General features: G+C 51.5%; 1 protein-coding gene across 2 annotated transcripts; it reads right to left on the bottom strand.

Moving 5' to 3' along the window:
• Nucleotides 1-2,707: 2,707 nt before the first annotated feature.
• PCARE (photoreceptor cilium actin regulator) lies at nucleotides 2,708-11,829 on the bottom strand. 2 transcript variants are annotated; one of them, XM_039238433.1, is made up of 2 exons: nucleotides 7,982-11,829; nucleotides 2,708-3,209 (listed from the first exon to the last, which is right to left on the bottom strand). In XM_039238433.1, exons 1-2 carry the CDS (start codon nucleotides 11,704-11,706, stop codon nucleotides 3,029-3,031), a joined length of 3,906 nt encoding a protein of 1,301 aa, XP_039094364.1. In that variant the 5' UTR covers nucleotides 11,707-11,829; the 3' UTR covers nucleotides 2,708-3,028. The 2 variants fall into 2 exon arrangements, with proteins under 2 accessions (XP_039094364.1, XP_039094363.1); XM_039238432.1 differs by having other exon boundaries at nucleotides 2,708-3,212.
• Nucleotides 11,830-14,761: the final 2,932 nt, after the last annotated feature.

Consider the following 14,761-nt stretch of genomic DNA (forward strand, 5'->3'; position numbering starts at 1 on the left):
GGGTGAGAGTGACCCATCTGAGAAGCTGTGGGATTGGACTTGTCCCTCATGGCCACCAACAGTCTGCTTTCTAAGGTAGAACCATAGACGTGGGTTTGAGTAAAGGCCTGGTCTCAAGGAGGGTTAAAAGGGACTGAAGCCACACAAGTTGCCTGTTGTGATAGATTTAATTTCTTTTGTACAATGTCTAATTCACCTATAATTTGGGATAAATCTGGTGGCTGAGATGGTAGGCAAAAAGCCACATCTGTGACCCATCTTCTCATGTGCCAGCTTGGCACTGCTTCACCTTTGACCTTTATTGCCTTCCAGCCCCTAGGCCTTGGCAGCCCCTCTCCTTACCGCTGGGGAGGTGACTTGGGATTCTTGAAGCCTCTGGGTCCTGGGCCAACACAATGGTCTATACCAACTCATTGTCCAGGCTACCTGGGCCTGGAGGCCTCTCACTACATCATGTATGGGGATATATGGCAGGAGCCTGACACTGTCCTGGTACAAGAAGGTGCTTGGTCAACGTGGAGGGGTGAAGAGGAGCCCTCAATAGCTCCAGGGCTGACAGCAGGGATCCCAGAAGCTAGTACTTCTCCATCGCTGCCTCCAGCATAGGAAGGCTGAGTGTCAGCTGCTGCTTAGAAGCCTAGCTTGGGGGAGGGGGCAGCCTCTCCTCTCAGAGAGCCTCCTGCCAGGCACACTCATGGAGGTTCATTCCAGACCTTTCTAGGGCATTCTCTATAATGCTGACCCCGTCTGGGATGTAACAGGCTGCCTGGCTACCAGCCACCCACACCTAGCTTTCACTGCTGCAGCTGGGAGCATTTGGCCCCCACCTACAGACTCAAACCAGCCCCAACCATCTAAGAGAGGGCCCTTTGAGAGGGAGCTTGGCCTCACTTCCTCCTCCTGCGGATCTGACTCCCCACTTCCTATCCTGGCTCCAGGAACTAGACTTCTTAACATCTCTGTGGTTACACTCCTACCTTGTATCACAATTTCATGGATGGGGCCCCGGTCTAGTCCCCCTTCATTTCAGTTTCTGCTTTGTTTCTTCAGCCCTCTGGAAGTCTGCCCCTCACCCCCAGCCCAGGGCAGGGTCCATGTCTGATAGTCCCTCCGTGAAGGTGTTTACCAGTGAGTAGCATCTCCCACCCAGCTTGCTTCCCCTCTGCTCAGCCTGGTGCCCGGCCTACCCAGGGCCCACACCCTCATCCCGGCCTACCCAGGGCCCACACCCTCATCCCCTGGCTCCCCCGTTCTCCCCCATGCCTGGCCTGCCCAGGTAGGGAGACTGGCCAGCTCTTCCCAGGTGGCAGGGAAGTTTCTTAAACCTGGCTGTTCTCACACACATACACTCCCTCCCATTTCCTGTGGCCCATGCAGTTCCCCAGGTCCACCCACCCACTCACGCTCAGTGTGGCCCTGCCCACAACCGGCCCTGGCCCTGCCTGAGCTCTGCTCTGACAGCGCAGATACCCAGCAGCCATCAGCATCCAGCCGGGTGCAAACAGACATTTCCCAATAGAGGGGTGGGTCGTGGCTCCTCTTTGTGGTTTAATCAACTATTCCCTGGGTGCCTTTGAAGAGATTATCTTTGTCACCCCTATTTTAATAACTGGACAAGTCAAGATGAATTCGTTTACTTAGAGTTAAGGCCTGTCCCTGGGGGAGGCAGCTGTAGCCCCAGGACCCAGTTTAACATGTTCTTGAGTCATGATCTATTTCAACAAGAAAGTACTTGAAGTCTATAATTTTCCCAAACTTAAAAAATCAGCTTTGCAGCAGATCTGGAGGATTGCCCCTCAGCTGTACCCCGTGGGTGAGAATTCTTGTCTTTTGACAACCCACTGAGCCGGCATTGAATCACCCAATTACCGCAAATTCTTTTCTAAAAAGAAAGCCCTCTACAGCCACCGATGGAAAAATTCCAGATCTGTAGCAAATATCTAGCGCCTTGGCAGAGGCAGGGTTTTGGCATGAATAGTCACTCTTCATTTCCATCTTCAACTCCAGCACAAGTTGTGCAGATGACTTGGGAATAAACTTGGCCGAGAAGCCCCTGGGGGAGATTGGCGTGCGTGAGAGCGTGCATGTGTGCGCACACCCTCGGAACTCCAGCCCCCGTGGGGCGTGAATAGGCTGCTTGTGTGCAAGGCTTGGTTGCACCCACCCAGCTGGAGAGGCATGTGGACACATAGGGCGAGCATGTGAGACACGCCTCTGAGAGTCTGAGGCCGCTCTGCTGGAATGGGCTGGGAACTTTGTGTTGAGGGCTTTGGGTTTGTGCCTGGGAGGGAGGAGAAGGAGCGTATGTGTCTTAATTCTACCTTAGGCTTCCTATCTCTAGAGTAATCAGTTTCCAAACAAAGCTCTCAGTGGGGACTTGAATGCTGTGCCACTGTTTAATCTTAAACAAAACAAAACATAACAAAACAAAACCACCCAAACTTTCCAACCCTTTGTACAACTAGGTATGCTTTGGGCAGATGGACAATGGAATAGTCATGGGCAATGAAACGGAACGAAAAACAGGAGATTCTGGTGCCAGGCACCCCTGTTTGACTTTTGCTGTGTTCTCTTCCTGGCTGTGTGACCTCAAGCAAACACTGCTGGGGAGGGGCGGGAGGGGTGCTTTGGTTTTCTTGGTCTGCAAACAGGGAGAATGCCATCTGCTTCCTTCTTTGTTGTGAGGCTTGACTGATTCCATGAAACTAACCCAGGTAAGATGCCCATCAATGCAATAAATACATTTCCCCCCTCAATTAAGGCAGTACTTGAACGATTAAGGAGTGTCACTGTGGGGTCCAAAGTGATCGTTAACAGTTGAGCCCCAAGGCAAACCAGAATCTGGGACTGAAAGTGGCGAGTGTTCAGAATTTAGCAGACCCTGTGGTCAGTGGACCTTCCAGATCTTTCTGGAACACCTTAATAGGAGTTTGGTTGGTCCACCATCTACAGGACAGCCAACTGCGAGGCTGTCACCCATCTCCTTCTGGGATGACTGGCATCAGCGTGACCCCCGTTGGTTGGCCTGTCAGGCTACTTCCTTCTCTTGAGGCTTGTCCTGGGCGCGGTTGGCTCTGGCCTCCCGCTGCAGCCCGTGGCCCAACACGCAGAGCTCTGGAGGAGACACATCCAAGCCAGCACCCTTTGGTTGTGGGGCCCAGGGGCTGCTGCACGGCTCAGCGTCCTTCTTGGGGCTCTCCTCACTGCTGCTGCTGAGAGAAAGGACAAATGTAGATCAGGAACTCCTCAGTTGCTCCTTCTGCAACCTGCCTGCCCCCATTCTGGCTCTCTCTGTCCCTCTGTCTGTCTCTCCCAGACTGTCTGTCTCTCCCTTGTTGTCAGGCCTCTGCCCTCCTGCATCAGGGTTGCCTGGCTGGTGCTGTCCTTGTGGGCACCTGCTGTGGTCGGGCACCGTGGGAACCCGCCCCCTGATGTCTCTGCTGACAGGTTGAGTCCTGTTCTTCCCCTGATGCCCAGGATCCTGGTGTTCTGAACAAAGCAGCTCCTCAGGAACTCTGGGAGCTGGGCCTTTATTTTGTTTTTGTTTTTAAAGCACTTCTTGTTTAATAAAGGATTAGGGTTAGCTCGTTGAATTGAAAACAACATCAACAATAACAGAAAAAAAACCCCAAAACTCAACACACCCTGCTTTGCTCAGCTGCCCCCCCCCCTTTTCCTGAATGGAGTAAAATGGAAAGTGCTTGGCCCAGGCCTGCCATTTGACTAGAACAGAGCTTTCCAGCCGCTGAGCTACACAGTGAGAGGGGTCTCTGAGTGGAGAGGGACCGCCAGTGTGCACTGGGAGTGCAGAGTAGAGAATAATCACAGCATGGAGCAAGCTTGGGCTGGAAAGGGGACTGGCTCGGAAAGTTGCATTGGCTGTCTGGTGGCAGGCTAGCCTCATAGTCACTGCCTGGAGGTTGGAGTCTGGCTGCCTGGGTTCAATTCCTGCACTTACTAGCTCTGTGTACTGAAGCATATTAATCAATCTCTCTGAGTCCCAGTTCTCTTCTTTGTAAAATGGAGATAATAATAGTCCCTATCTCACAGGACACTCAAAGGTACCAACACTAGATAAAGTGTGTTATACCCTTAGCATATTAACCAACACATGATAAGTGCTCAATAAATGGCCAATTGTCATTCTGGTGCCACTATGTAGCATAAACAAGAAGTCACACCTGGAAAGGATACTAGGGACCACCCTGTCACATGACAGGTAGGCACCTGAGGGTCAAAGTCTCTTAGTCACTGCAGGTTCAGGACTAGACCCGTCTCCCCACATGCACAGACCAGAAGGTCCTTCTCTCTGCCTTGGACAGCAGGTTCTTGACTCTTTCGGGAGCTTTTCTACAAAGCGTGCTTAGCTCTGTGTGTTTAGGCTTACAGGAGATGTCAAACCAGTGGAGGGCAAGTTTGAGTTTGGATCCTAATGGGATCAAGGTAGCAGGAATGTGGGTTGGGGTGGAGGGGGCACTAAGATTGGCATAAATGTGAATTTTAGGCAGTGAGAGTCTCGCTGTGTTCCACTGAGCCAATCTTATCCAATGGGGCCTCTGGCCTCATTACAGGTCCCTGCCTGACTAAGGGTGACTTTGTGTGCAGGACCAGCTCCCACCTTCCTGACTTCTCCCAATGCCCCTTTTGGAGCAGGGGAAGGCATAGGCAGGATGCACTTCACCCGTGACCCTCTGCTCCTCCCCAATGGAGCAGCTGGCAGCAATGAATGGGAGGGGCACGCCTAGAGACAGGCTGTGGTGTGCAGTGTCGGGTGGAGGTGACAAAAGACTGTCCTAGAACTGCATCTTCCCCAACCCCAACCAGGTTCCACATCTGTGTGAGGCGCCGGCTAGGAGGTAGATTTTCCTGGCTGCCACAACATGGCTGGGGTTTTACCTGATCCCAGAACAGCTCGGGAAGCAGGCTGTCCAGCCACCGCCCCGCCAGTCTGTTGGTAGCCTGATCCAGGAAATAGAGTTGAGGGGTTAAAGCTGCAGACAGTCCCTGCCTGGAGTGGTCCAGTCCAAGCAGAGACGAAAAGCACTGCATTTAGGGGAGAAAGCCTGGACCCTGTTTTTTTTTAATTTTAAAAAATGTTTTATTTATTTCTGAGAGAGAGAGAAGCTTGAGCAGGGGAGGGTCAGAGAGAGAGGGAGACACAGAATCTGAAACAGGCTCCAGGCTCTGAGCTAGCTGACAGCACAGAGCCTGATACGGGGCTCGAACATGAACTGTGAGATCACGACCTGAGCCTAAGTCAGATCCTTAACCAACTGAGACACCCAGGGGCCACCAGGCTGGACCCTTCTTGAACGCTCACAAGGCCCCAGCATGCTAACACCTAGAGACGGCACCCCCACCAGGGGATTCAAAACATAAATAACAGGTGAAGCTCAGTAATGGAGCTTCCTGGGTGAGCCTCCAAGGATTGTTCCCAACCCCTTGGGCCCCAAGATCAGGAGGGTAAAAACATCATCATTTTTTCTATAAAAGGGGCTTGTGCCCAGCCTGGATGACGGGAAGCAGGTCAAAGCCAGATGCAGGCCAGTTCATCCTGCAGGCCTGCCTCTGCGGCCAGATACCTTGGGTGTGGCTCATCCCTGCCAGTCCCTGCTTGCGGAAACAGCCGGTCCTGGATCTTTCAGGCTCTCTGGCACTGGCTTGTTGGCTAGTTGCATAATCTTGGGCAAATCATGCCTAGTTCCTTGGTATGGTTTCCCATATGCAGGAGGGCAGGAACAAAAGGCATCTGCAGAGGGCGAAACACTCAGTGCTTTTATAGCCAGAGCGCATCTCCTCCTAGATGCCAACTTGACACAGACGGAGGGGTGGAGGGACTGGGGAATGAGCATTTTCCCATCACGTCCTTCACATGCTCACAGTGTGGAGGGGCTTAGAGGCGTGGTCTTACCAGGAGGCAGGGGACGGAGTGCGAGCCATTACTGTGACCTTCCATGCGACCTTGGGAAGGCGCCTGTTCCCGGATCCTCCTTTCTTTCAAGCTGCAAGCACTCCCCGCCTCCCCCCTCCATCTCTCCAAGTATTGAGATTCAGGACATAAAACAACCTTTTAGGCTGCCCTATTCTGAGGAGCAGCCTGAGAGAAGGGCATTATTTTCTTCTTGAACAATTTTATGTTACTTTATTATTGCTCCTGCTGTTTTAAAATGTTAGTGTTTTTAATTAATGCCATTTTATCGTCCCTGTTCTCTCAAGCTCTTCTCCTGAAGGGCACAGTTTTAGAAATGTAATATCTGAATAAGTGGCTAGAGTGAGGAGTGATGCATTAACATTTATAGAGGTTCTTAGATGAAAAGCACCGTGCTGTAGGAAGCTCATTTTAGATTTAAGAAAAGAGCAGTATTACATTAAGATTCTTGCAAAAATAATCAATATTTCATTTCTTTCAAGTGGCTGGGGAAGTTTATATAACTATAATAATGCACAACTTTCCCTAGATAACATCTTTATTTAAAATTGACTGCCGAGTACTTTGTAAAAAATTACCATTTATGCCTCAACAGATTGTGAAGTCTATAACGCGCATCACTCTGGCGGAAATACACGGCTGATTGACGCAGTGATGGGCATTTGGAAGATAGAAAGGACCGCGCTGGTTGAGCTTTGTCCGATCTGATATCAAGACACATTGATAAGAGTTCTTCTCTAATAGATCTCAGATATACAGACCTCTTCCCCTGCCACATTCTGGAAAAGATGCATTTCCCCATGCATTCCACCCACTTGGGCATATGTGTCTTTCTTTCCATGTACAGGCAGTGGCTCTACTGTGACTCATGGCTCGTCGCAGCCTCATGCCCAGGCCTGCCCGTATGGCTGGGCCAATGACATGCAAGTCAGCTGCCCTCCCTGGACAGGCACACATGAACTCAGTCTACCAAGAGCAGACATGCCAGTCCTTCCACCGGCTCCGGGACTCGGTGCCCATGAAGAGTCTTGCCCTTGCCCTCCCCACCTCTGAATGGGGAGGTAGAGGCAAGGCTAGAATAGAAGAGAAGTAGAGGCAGGTCTTTGGAGGTGTGGGGAAGCCGAACATTTCTATTGCACACATCCCGGACCAGCCGTCTCAAGGCACGTCCTCTGGGTGTCCCTGAGACAGTTTTGAGGAGGGCTCTATCAGGTCAAAGCAATTCATAACAATATCAAGATGTTATTTGCCTTTGCCACTCATTCTTCCACGAATGTAGAGTTTTCCAGTCTATCTGATGTGTCACATCACACCAGATGGACTGCACAAGCAGATTTGAGAATTCCACCATCTTTCCATGGGGCCAGACATGAAAGGGATTTGTAAAATTATAAGACAATGCCACCCTTTTCACTCAATTTTTTTTTTTGTAGAAAATATACCTACTTTTTATGTTAATGTGTAATGGGGTCATTTAAAAATGGATTCATAAACATTTTTAACATTTCTCAATTTTAATTTATAATACAATAAAAAGTGATAGGTACAACCCACTGACATGAAGGTTCTTTTGGGGTCTAATTCTTAAGAGTTTAAAGGGGTCCTGGGACCAGGAAGTTTGAGAGCTCCCGCATAGACATTGGTCTACTTTAGTAAACCAGAAGCCATGGAAATGAGGACGCTGGCTCCAGACAGGGTGACAGTATCTCAACGGGGGGGTTGTAGAGAGATGGGAAGTACTTCATCTCCATTTCCCTAAGTGCAAAATAAAGGAGGGGGGCGTATGCTTGGATTAATGCAATTATTTTAAACTTTATTTTTAACATAGCAGAACTTCTTTCAATTAAAATCTTTCTCAGGAACTTGAAATGAGTGACAGATGAAGGCACAGTTGCTCAAAGAAGGGGTGGGTGATGAGAGCCTGGGTGTCCCCAGCCTCTTTTTCCAACTGCCTCTTCCCCTGGAGCCCAATTAGAAAACTGCTGACCCAGAGGACCGACGACCTAAGGCGCTACCATCTACCACAGGGCCATGGCCCACGACCTTCCTTACCTGCTCCTGCTGAGTGGGGATTCACAAGTGTCGCTGGTGGCCCCAGTGGGGACAGGCAGTGGAAGGCGGATACCTGGCCGGCGGTCAGAAGCTGTCCTCCTGATGAAAGGCTGAGGGTTGAGGGCACACAGGGCCATGCCCCGCTGTGAGCCCGCCCTCGGCCGTGGCCCTGAGCTGCTCCTCCAGCATCCTGCGGGGGTCCCATGAGGGGCCCCGGCTTCTGGTGGGGTGAGTGGACGGGCGGTCGAAGGTGGCAGTGCAGCTTCAAACAGAGAGGAGGTGGCTGGGCAGAATATGGAACATGTGTTCCCAGACGCTTTGGCTGTGGCTGCCCGACTGTCCTCAGAATCTCTTGTTTCCTGCCCCTGAGCAGGGGACACTGGGGGGGGTGGGGAGGCACCAGAGGAAGGGGAGCTTGTTCCTGTGTGCTGGGTCGGGGGGCTGGAGGCCTTGTGCTGTGTGGGTGGGCTCACGGGGGGAGGGCTGGGTGGCTTGTGCTGCCGTGTTGCGGGGGAAGCTCCTTTCTTCATTGTTGGGGGGCTTAGCACCCTGGGGCTCACCGGAGGGCTGATGGGTGGGCTGGGGGAGCCATGCACAGAGGGACCACTTGGCTGGGCAGGTCTGTGAAGGGAGGGCTGCCTCCTGACTGCTCGGGGTGTCCAGTATCCCCTTGAGGAAGAGGCTTTCCTGCCTAGCAGGGCGCTCCTCTCCTGGCTCGGTCCCGGGGCGTCAGGAGAATGTGCCCCTCGTGTTGGCCTGGCCAGGCTGGGTTCCAAGGTCCTGTTCTGCCCAGATGTGTGGCTGGAGTGGTGCCAGGGGATGGCCTTCTGGGGATGCCTGGACAGGCTGGCAGCCTTGTCTGCAGGTGCTCGACTCAGAGCCCCACTGCCCTCCACCTCTGGGTTTCTGCTGGCTGCTGGTGGGTGGTTAAGGGGCAAGGTGAGCTTTCTGGCACCGCCTCCGCTCTTGCTGCCCCCTGGCCCCATGCTGTGGGGCCTGGTGGGGGCGGTCGTGCTCCTGCTGGGTAGCAGGTCAGCGGGGCTCATGGAGGCTCTTAGCTTTGGGGAAGCCCATGTTCTCCGGGCAGAGTCGGCCCCTCCGAGCCCTGGCACATGGGTCTCTTTGGAGGAGCTCCCTGCTGGCTGGCTGCTTTCTGGAGGCTCCAGGGAGGTGAAGGATTTGTCCATCAGGACTTCCAGAGGTGGTGGAGGGAGACGCTCTGGGTCCTCCTCTGTTTCACAGTTGGAATTGGGGTCCTCACTCTTGGATGCCCCTGCTGTAAGTGCGGGGGGAAAAATAGGAGCTAAGGGCCTCCAGTCTGGGCCCACCTTGAGGGGGTCTCTGCTTGCTGCTGGAGAAATTTGTGGCTTTGGATACAAAGGGGCAAGCCCCCTGTAAATGGGAAATCTGGGAGGCATGATGGGGACCCCCCACTTCCTGAGACAGGGGTTTGGCCCAGAGTCCTTGGAATCCCCCAGTGTCCTCAGACCCTCAGTGGGACTGAAAGTTTCAATGAGTTTCTTGACTGACATTCTGGGGGGACAGCCCCTGACATTCCAGTCCGTGGCCCCCGGAGCCTCACTGGCCTTCTCACCTGATGGAATGGCCCCCGGCAGCCCCTCGGCTCTCCCCCACCAGGGCTGTTCACTCCCAGGGCGGGGACTGCATTTCTGCCAGATGCTCTTGTCCTGACTTGGCAAAATGCTGAAGTTCTTGCTGAGGGAGGCCTTCAGCTTGCTGATGGTGCTGCTTGGGGCGACCCTGCAGGGGTTGGGCCTCAGAGCTGCTGTTCTGGGCTGTGGAACCTGCCCTGTGCCCTGTCCCTGCTGTCCTGTGCCCAGGGCGTAGAATGCCTCCAGCCTCTGGCTGAGGTCTCTCTGGACCCTCCGCAGCTCCTGGAGGGTGGGGTCCTCGGCATGGCTCTTCAGACAGCCCTCCGACTGGGACCTCCTCTGCCTCACAGGGGCCCTCCGGCCGCCACTGGCTGTGCTAGGTCTTGGTGGGACCGCCATCCTTCTGTCCTCCTCCTCAGGCCAGTCCTGGGGCCCCAAGGGCACAGGGACAAACTTGATCCTTTCACTAATTGCTTCCTTCATCTTCAGAATCATTTCCTGGGCTTGGGGGCTCCTCAGCCTCCTGGGGTGTGGCTGAAACAGGCTTTCTGGGCTTCCAGGTGAAGACCGTGGCCTCGAATGGGAAGAATTTTCCCGCCATGCACAGGGACTCATGCCGCTCACTGGGTCTTCCTCCTCCTCTGGGCTGCTGTCCTCACCATCACTGAGGGAAGGTGTGCCCATCAGCCTGGAGCCTTTAGAAAAATGTGCTTTCCTGGAGAACCCAATCCCAAGGGAATCACGCTGGGTGCTTTTGGCCACCCTCAGGGGGCTGGAGGTGGCGTTTCCTGGGCCTGTGCTGGAGGGGCCTGGGCCACCGGCTCTGCCTTGTGCCGCTGGCTGAACCTTCGCCACAGGAGGCCTTGAGAGTGGGCAGTCCTGGGGTCGGTCTGAACCCATCTGGAAAGGACTTTGCTGCCAGGCATATCCTGATAGCCTGGCTTCCACTGTGGATGGAAACGCCGGTTTCCATTCTGTGGGCTCCGCCACCGAGTCCCAGCTGGCCTGCTTGCCCAGCTTGTCGGCCAGCTGCACAGACTCATTGTCAGCACCAATACCACTGTCCTCAGAGCACAGGGGCAGACCCCGCATCCCAGGGTCGCTGTGGCCACTCGCCAAGCTCTCCAGTTGCCCCAGAGCCCGCAGGAGACATTCATCCATACCCCTCTTTGTGCTCAGCTTCTTTTCCATGTGGCTTGCTGTGGCATGGAGGTAACTGCTGGAGCTCTCCAGGAAGCTGCCTGTGACTGAGGCCACCGTGCCCCTGAGAGCCAGCAGCTTGCTCACTGTGTGCTGCAGAAGCTGTTGCAGGAGATCTGGTTGCTCCTGGGGCTTTCCTTTCCTCAACGGCCAAGCCAGATCCTCCCTAACTTCATGGAGGAGCACTTCTCCATCCTTGCAGATCTCCCCCAAGAGCCGGTTGACCTCATCAAAACACAGCAGCAGGAAGCTGACCATAGGCTGCAGCAGCTCTTGGGTCTGGGTGGCCTGATGGGTGATGCACAGAATTGCTTCATATTTGGAGAGGCAGGAGTGTAGGTAGGTGTAGGTGTGCTGGTGGGCTTTCACCAGGGGCTCAGGAAAGTCCACTTTGCCTTCAGGCTCATGAGCAGGAACATTGTTTTGGCAGCAATGGCCCTGTTGGCCACATGTGTGGCAACTCAGCTTCCTTTCCTGGGTATTACTTTCTTCACTTTTTTCTCCAGAGAAGGCTGCCCTTTGTGACCCGTGGGAACTCTGTGTCTTGGATGGAATGTCCTTAGCCATGTGGCTTTGTGATTTGGCCAGGTGGGATTGGGAGGTTTTGGTTTTGGGGGGTAGTCCTTCCATATCTTTCCCTTTGCCTGCAGTGGGATCTCTTGTGAGCTGATAAAGACCTTCGGCTGGGCTTTGGGTCTGCCTGGACCTTGGCTGTTCCTCTGCCAGCCTCTGTCCCTGGGACAAGCCTCCCCCAGAGTCATAGCAGGTGGAGGTGGGGAGCAGCAGAGGGATAGAGCATCTTTCACCGCCCCCCTGACGTCCCGGCAAAATTGCTTTGGGCTTTTTGAAAAACTGGATGCCACTCTTAGCGACGCTGTTAACAATGTCATTGTGGGAAGGTGTGCACCCCATGATTTCAGCTTGCAGTCATCTCCCTGCCCCCCGCAATGCTCTTCACAGGTTTCAGAGAATCATATTTGAAATAGGAACAAAAGTCAGCCTTACTAATCTGTCCGGGCAGTTTCCAGGCCAGAATCCTCTGAAGTCCATGGTGCCGAGTCCTTGGAGCCAGTTTTCTTTACTCCCTTGGCCCCACCATGAAGAGGCGGTGGTGACTGCTGTGTTGTTGTTCTAAGTCTCGAACCCTCTGCTGTTAGTGAGCAACAGGCAATTCTGAAGGACCGCAGTCTCGTGGATTATGGGCCTGCTTCAGCCCGTGTCCTGACAGATGTGGATGGCAAGTGGAACTTTAAGCCTATTAGGTTAATCATGCCCTAGCCAGTCAGCACTCACAGTGTGTTCTAATATAGAACTTCTCAGCATTTGCTATCTTGGGAAGCGGATTATTTTTGCACGTGCTTATGCTTTTAATTCTGTTCAGACGCCTGCCATATGAAACCTAGAGAAATGAGCCATAATTGCAAAAAGCTCTGGAAGAGACACATTTGTGGAAGAGAAGGGAGGGCTTGCCGGCTACAGATCCTGGCAGAGAAGTGACCTTCACAGTTTAATAAGGGCAAACCAGCCGAGTGTGCTCCAACCTGCTATTATCAAGGAGACCCCAAAACACACAATAGACAGTAATTGGAACAATACATTGTTGTTTGTGGGGCTTATAAAAATACCCTGGCTCTAGTGCTAGGACACTTCTCTAAATAAGACATTGAATAAAGAAGGTGAAGTGGCTTCCTTTATACTAGAAAAGAGAGTTTGATAGCAGGTAAGAAGTCTTTCCTGATTTGGAGGGGAAAGCAGAGAAACTCACTGCCATGTAGAACTCAAGCCTGGTCCAGGTGGAGCAGAGGGGCTCTCACAGAAAAGGCTTTTTTTTTTTTTTTTTTAATATTGTTTTTAACATTTTATTTCTGAGAGAGAGAGAGAGAGACAGCGTGAGAATGGGAGGGCCAGAGAGAGAGGGAGACACAGAATCTGAAACAGGCTCCAGGCTCTAAGCTGTCAGCACAGAGCCCAACGTGGGGCTCGAACCCACGAACTGTGAGATCATGACCTGAGCCAAGGTTGGCTGCCCAACCGACTGAGCCACCCAGGTGCCCTGAAAAGGCTTTTAATGAAATCTTTCTCATAGGAAAATGAGCCAGCCCTGGGTAGTGGGGAGCAATTTGGTCATTAGGGAGAGAACATAAGGGAAAAATATATTTTCCTTTTTTTTTTTTTAACGTTTTATTTATTTCTGAGAGGGAGAGAGAGAGACAGCGTGAGAAGGGGAGGGTCAGAGAGAGAGGGAGACACAGCATCCAAAACAGGCTCCAGGCTCTGAGCTAGCTGTCAGGACAGAGCCCGATGCAGGGCTTGAACCCATGAACCGTGAGATCATGACCTGAGCCGAAGTCGGACTCCCAACCGACTGAGCCACCCAGGCACCCTATTTTCCTTTGTAAGCATAGCTTCTAGGCAGTTTGAACATGGAGCTCTTGTCCATAGCGAAGGGTAGCAGTTGCCCATCTTTAAACTCCTCTTAAACTTTTAAAAACTATCAGCAGTCTAGAGCAAGTAGAAAGACTTGGGTTTAGATCCTGCTCCTTCTTCTTTTAGTTGGGGGAGCTTCCAAACTTATTTAACTTCCTTGAGACAGAACTCATCTTTGGAATGGTACCTACTTCATGGAGCTGTTGTGGGGATTAAGTCAATTAATGCTTGGTAAGTACTTGATGCAGTGCCTGGCCAGTGGTAAATTGGAAAGAAAGAAAGAAAGAAAGAAAGAAAGAAAGAAAGAAAGAAAGAAAGAAAGAAAGAAAGAAAAGGATAAGGATTCCTTATTCCTTTCCCCCTGGCATCTAAACCACTTATGATAACAAAAGTCATACGAAAATTCATTAATTTGTCTGGGACCAAGTCCCAACTTTCCTGAATTATCTGGAAATAACTGCCTATTGGTGGGCTTATAGCCCCCAGATCTGGGTTTTTGGCCATTCTGTGTGTGCAGAAGGGCCCTTTGCTCAGCACACTGCCACCTCAGGATTTTCCCAAGGTTTCATCATGTCATTTCCTTGCTCTTAAATACACAAAAATTCCCACCATCTGCAATAGGAAGAGGGCCTTTTATTTAACCATTTCTCATTTCTGGACATTTTGCTGGTTGCCAATTTTTAATTTTCCTAATAGAGAAAAAAAAAGACTGCATTGAGCATCACCCACAGTTGCTGAGATTGGAGTTGATATTCTGGCTTTACAGTTTTCAGTGTTTCTTATAGAGCCCCGTACAACCGATGAAAACACTACTGTGGGCGTCAGTATGGTTTCAGAACCGGAAGGCATGTATAAACACCTCCTGTGCCGTGAGCAAGCTGGAGACTGGCTACTGGGGCTGTGTGCAGAGCCTGAGCCTGTCACAGCCCTGTGCCCCAGGGTGCGTAATTAATAAAGTTATCTGATTTGTTTGCTGGCGAACTCAAGGGAAACACAAAGCTGACTCAGTGCCTGGGGGCGAGCTGTGTTAGGCATCAAGAAGTTGTTTCATTTGTCACGTCGCTCGGCTGGCTCAGTAAACAAGTGTGCCACGTGGGAAAATTCTTCTTTCTTCCATTTAACAGAGTGGAAAGCTCATCTGAAGGGTTCTTTGTGTATATTCTTCTCCTCTCGGGATTTGGGGCCCTGGTTGAATCATCTTTATGAAAACCTTTAATCCAAGTGGCTAAAATTATTTCCGAACCAATGACCAAAATAAAAGTATTTGCCTGCAGGGTCAGCTGTCGGATAGCTCTGTAATTTGTAGAATGGTTTTCTTGACTATTCTAAATAATTGAAGAAGCTCTTTATTCATTGCCACTCATTTTTCATTAAGACTAACTTTTGTTTTTCTTTCTTTTCGATTGAGTTTGCTTTAAATGAAAAAAATTACTTTGAATAATGTTGAGTAATTTGTGTAGAAATGTAAGATGACCCAACTACTCTGGAAAATTGTTTGACAGTTAAACATATGCCTATGTTATGACCCATAAATTCCACT

The sequence above is a fragment of the Hyaena hyaena genome, unplaced genomic scaffold (genome assembly GCF_003009895.1).
Source record: "Hyaena hyaena isolate Hyena2069 unplaced genomic scaffold, ASM300989v1 scaffold_140, whole genome shotgun sequence".
Taxonomy (NCBI): Eukaryota; Metazoa; Chordata; class Mammalia; order Carnivora; family Hyaenidae; genus Hyaena; species Hyaena hyaena.

Coding starts and splice junctions, on each gene's coding strand:
- PCARE (XM_039238432.1), bottom strand. CDS start 11,706: ATGGGGTGCACACCTTCCCACAATGACATTGTTAACAGCGTCGCTAAG. Junction 3,213..7,981: donor TCCCCACTCAGCAGGAGCAG/GTAAGGAAGGTC, acceptor CCTTTCTCTCAG/CAGCAGCAGTGAGGAGAGCC.